The sequence below is a fragment of the Trichechus manatus genome, unplaced genomic scaffold, assembly GCF_000243295.1.
Source record: "Trichechus manatus latirostris isolate Lorelei unplaced genomic scaffold, TriManLat1.0 scaffold00128, whole genome shotgun sequence".
Taxonomy (NCBI): Eukaryota; Metazoa; Chordata; class Mammalia; order Sirenia; family Trichechidae; genus Trichechus; species Trichechus manatus.
In genome coordinates, this window is record NW_004444064.1 from 4,431,786 (window position 1) to 4,436,140 (window position 4,355).

Below are 4,355 nucleotides of genomic sequence, written 5' to 3' on the forward strand. Positions count from 1 at the left end.
AATCCTGTCCTGCACTGGAGAAGAACAGCATGGGGACTCGGTTGCGGTCCCCAGGACCCCCCTCAGGTTTGATGATTCACTAGGAGGACTCACAGGACTCAGCATATAGTCATACACACAGCTATGAAGTACTACAGTGAAAGGACACAGAGCAAAATCGGCACAGGGAAAAGGCAGAGGAGGCGAAGTCCAGGGGAAACCAGGCACAAGCTTCCAGAGTCCTGTCCCAGTGGAGTCTCACACACACACACACACACACACACACACACACACACAAATACACACACACACACACGAAACAAACCCATTGCCATCGAGTCAATTCCTACTCATGGAAACTCCATGTATTATAGAGTAGAACTGCTCCATAGGGTTTTCTTGGCTGTAATCTTTACAGAAGCAGATCACCAGGGTCTTCTTCTGCAGCATCACTGGGAAGGTTCAAACCACCAACTTTTTGGTTAGCAGTCAATCACAAACCATTAGAGTCACCCATGGGCCTCACATAGGATGTATTTAATCCTCCATCAATGAGTTGTGACAGCACATGTCAAGTGTTGTCTACCAGGGGAGCTCATTAGAGACTCAACACCCAGGGTTTTGGCAGCTGGTCACATAGGCACCCGCTGCCTAGTACGTACCAAAATTCCAGACTCCCAGAAGGAAAGCAAGTGTTGGCATTGTTGGTACAATTTGATATAATGAGCCAGTCTTGTCAGTTTGTAGTGGGAACCCTACTGAAATCCCAGTTCCCAGAGAAGGCTGAGGGCCAGCCTTGCATGCAGTTCTTTTCAAGAGCAGCGATCTCAGGTACACTTGTGAACTCTTCCCCGCACAGGGCCTGTAGGGTTCACTCTTCTGTAGGGGGAGACTGGAGCTAGTCTGGTATCTGGCTTGGGAGACGTAACCTCCTGAAGGGTGGCACCTTCCCAGGGCAGGTACGACCATAGGATTACTCATCTTTGTATCCTTGAAAGCAGGTGCACTCCTTGGACATACATGCGGCCAGGGTGGGGTGGGGCTTCCTGTATAGGGGACAAGGACACCGGGATACCTAGCAGTGGCCCAGGACCACCCACTTGTAGGGGAATGGTGGGCACGGGTCTTTGGTTGTGAACAACAGAAATGAGTTCTGGTTAACTTCATCAGAAAAGGGCTTTATTGGAAGGGCATGACAGCTCAAAGGAAGCAGGCTCAGGAACAGGGACAGGAGCCAGGGCCGCACCAGGGCCCAGGGGGCAGAATTTCTTTTCAGGCCCAAAGAGGTGGCAGCAAAGAGAATCCAACTCCAAATATTCTTTTTTTCCCTGGCTCATTCTGCACAAGTTTCAAAGGCCTGGGAGGGTCCAGGTGGCTGAGCTGGGGTCACTGCCAAACCCATGGCTGGGGAGGCAGGGCATGCTGATTGGGGTGGGGGGTAGAAGGACAGGGGTGCTGTTGCAGTAGAAGAGAGTGAACAGTGGGCAGCAGAAATGCCATGGCAGGGGCAGAGGGCAGGACCGGTCAGCGGTCTAGGGGATTAGCAAAGATTCCAGGTGGGGCAGGTAGCAGTGAGCTCTCAAGCTTTGGGGTGACCTTAAGAAATCCATTCAGCAGCAGGACTTCTGGCCAGATGAGGGGACACAGCAGGCTGGGCGGGGGCACACGGGGCGGCAGAGCAGGGGCACGCAGGAGGAGGTGGGGGCACAGCAGGAGGAGGTGGGCACACAGCAGGTGGACTTGCACACAGGGCGGCAGAGCAGGGACATGCTGGAGGAGGGTCTGCAGCAGGAGGAAGGGGTGCAGGCAGGCGGCTGGCTGCACGCGGGGGATGGGCAGGGGGCAGCCCCACAGCAGACAGGCACACAACTGACCGGCTTGCAGCAGGCCTGCTGGCAGGGGGAGGGAGTGCAGCATGCAGACTGGCAGCTAGACTGCTGGCAACAGTAGGGAGCTGGGCAGGGGGTGGCCCCACAGCACACGGGCACACAACTGACTGGCTTGCAGCAGACAGGCTTGCAGCAGACGGGTATGCAGCAGACCTGCTGGCAGGGGGAGGGTGTGCAGCATGCAGGCTGGCAGCTAGACTGTTGGCAGCAGGAGGGTTCACAGGAGCTGGTGCCGACCGATTGGCTGGGGCTGGACCCACAGGCTGCCTGGCAGCAGGGGCTCACGGGGGTGCGGACGAGGATCAGGCAGTGGGCTGGGGTGGAGCAGTTGGGAGCACAGCAGGTGGGCTGATGACAGGTAGAGGTACAGCTGGTGGGCTCACAGTGGCTCTTGGAGCAGTCATCCACCTCCCAGGAGGAGCCAGTGTAAGCGCTGGGCAGGCAGACGCGGCTGCCATAGCTCCTGTCGCTGGAGCAGATGGACACGGTGGACGCAGCTGGAACACAGGTCCCGGAGCAGCAGGTGTCAGCCATGGTGGGAGTGGGAGGAGGTGAGCTGCGAGAAGGGTGTGAGTGAGTGTGTGAGGGTGTGAGGAGCTCTGGGCTGTTGGGGCTTTTATATGTCTAGGTTGTTTGCTGTCCCAGCAGGAGACTCAACAAGTCTCCCTTCCTTGTTGTTGTTTGGAGTCTAGAGAGCTCTAATTAGTGTCAGTCTAGTGTTTTGTTTCTATGACGTGTTGCTCACCTTGTAAACCTGAGTGTATTTTGGGGTTTTGTTGACACATCCTAACCTGTGTTTGGCTCCAGAATGTAAAATTGGAGAAGAAAGGCTGTAGGTCTGCAAAAATGGTCTCCTGGTGTCTGAATGGGTGCTGTGTTGGCTGCACAAGAAATACATCCATCCTCATCCCAACCATCCTTGTGTGGGTCACCTGGGATGGCCTCTGTGTACGCAGTTATTGGGGGCTCTGAGCTTGTCTAAGCTACCAAAGTAGAGAAACCCAGGTCAAAGAGGGCATGACAGCTAACATGCTTCTAGAAGTGACTCACCAGAACTCTTTCTGGTGCAAAAATTCCCCTGAGGGCTTTAGTGCAGGTAGCAAACACGTAAGGGAGGGACAGTCCTGTGGCAGCATTTCCCAGGTGGGAGAGCAGAGGTTCCAGTGTGTGCATACACACTCCTGTCTTCCATCCCAACACTCAATAAGGCCCCAGATCTCTGTGTCTGGCCGCAGTCTTTACCTCTCCACTTGCAGTTACTCCAAGCACTTCCAATCCACGTGCCTGAAATATCTCCTCTTCAGAAAAACACAGCCACCCACAACAGCACCTCCAAGACATAAACCAGTAATTTATTGCTTTCATTTTTACTTTTTATTTTCTTGATTGTTAATGAAACAATTCCTTGGTCACCCAAGCTAGAAACCTGACAGTTATCCAAATTTCTCCCAGTTTTCCACAAATATTATCTGTCATAGCCATCTGGTGCTGCTGTGACAGAAATACCACAAGTGGATGGTTTAACAAAGAGAAATTTATTTCCTCACAGTAAAGTAGGATAAAGTCCAAATTCAGGGAGTCAGCTCCAGGGGAAGACTTTCTGTCTCTGTCGACCTTCTCGTCAATCTTCCCCTGGATGAGGAGTTTCTCCAAGCAGAGACCCAGGGTCCAAAGGACACCCTCTGCTCCTGGCACTGCTTTCTTGGTGGTATGAGGTCTCCATGTTGCTCTGCTTGTTTCTCTCTTTTATATCTCAAAAGAGATTGGCTTAAGACACTACCTAGTCTTGTAGACCTCATCAACATAACTGCCGCAAATCAATCTTATTGCATCATAGTGATAGCATTTACAACACGTAGGGAAATCACATCGGATGATAAAATGGTAGACAATCATACAATACTGGGAATCATGACCTAGCCGAGTTGACAGTTATTTTGGGGGGGCATATTTCAATCCATGACAATATCCAATTGGCCACCAAGTCCTTTTTGGTCTCTGCTAAATATTTTTCAAATTCTATCTAGTTCTTTTACTTCTTAAGTATTAATTTCTTCACTAGATAACAAGTCTTCCCCACATGCTACACAGTGTCCTGGATCCTGAGAAAGTGATGTAACCCTGAGTGTGAAGCTTTGCCAGGGTAGGAGAATGGCTGTTGTGATTCCATGATGTTAGTGATGAACAGGGACAAGCACAGCATGCTCTGGGCTCAGAGGAGTGGCATCTAATCTAGATGGAGGACTTTGTTGGAAAGGACTTTCTAGTGAGCATATGAGGCTCAGGCTAAGTCTTAAAGGTTAAAATTCTCACCTTTTCGTGGCATTCTTTGTCTCTGTCATTGGTTCTCAGCCTAGGCCTCTCAACTCCTAGAGAATTTATGAAAGGCATAAAAGGCTTCAGAGGTTCTAGGAATTCAGTTAAATTATGGTGTGGATTGTCTTTCTTTTTATTTTGAATCATAGATTCGAGCCTGGTTTGTGCTCA

At 51.2% G+C, this 4,355-nt stretch overlaps 1 protein-coding gene across 1 annotated transcript; it reads right to left on the reverse strand.

The window, feature by feature from the left end:
* Nucleotides 1-1,589: 1,589 nt before the first annotated feature.
* On the reverse strand, nt 1,590-2,454 carry LOC105756713 (keratin-associated protein 10-8-like). Its single transcript, XM_012557968.2, has one exon. The coding sequence runs from the start codon at nt 2,400-2,402 to the stop codon at nt 1,590-1,592; it is 813 nt and encodes a 270-aa protein (XP_012413422.1). The 5' UTR covers nt 2,403-2,454.
* Nucleotides 2,455-4,355: the final 1,901 nt, after the last annotated feature.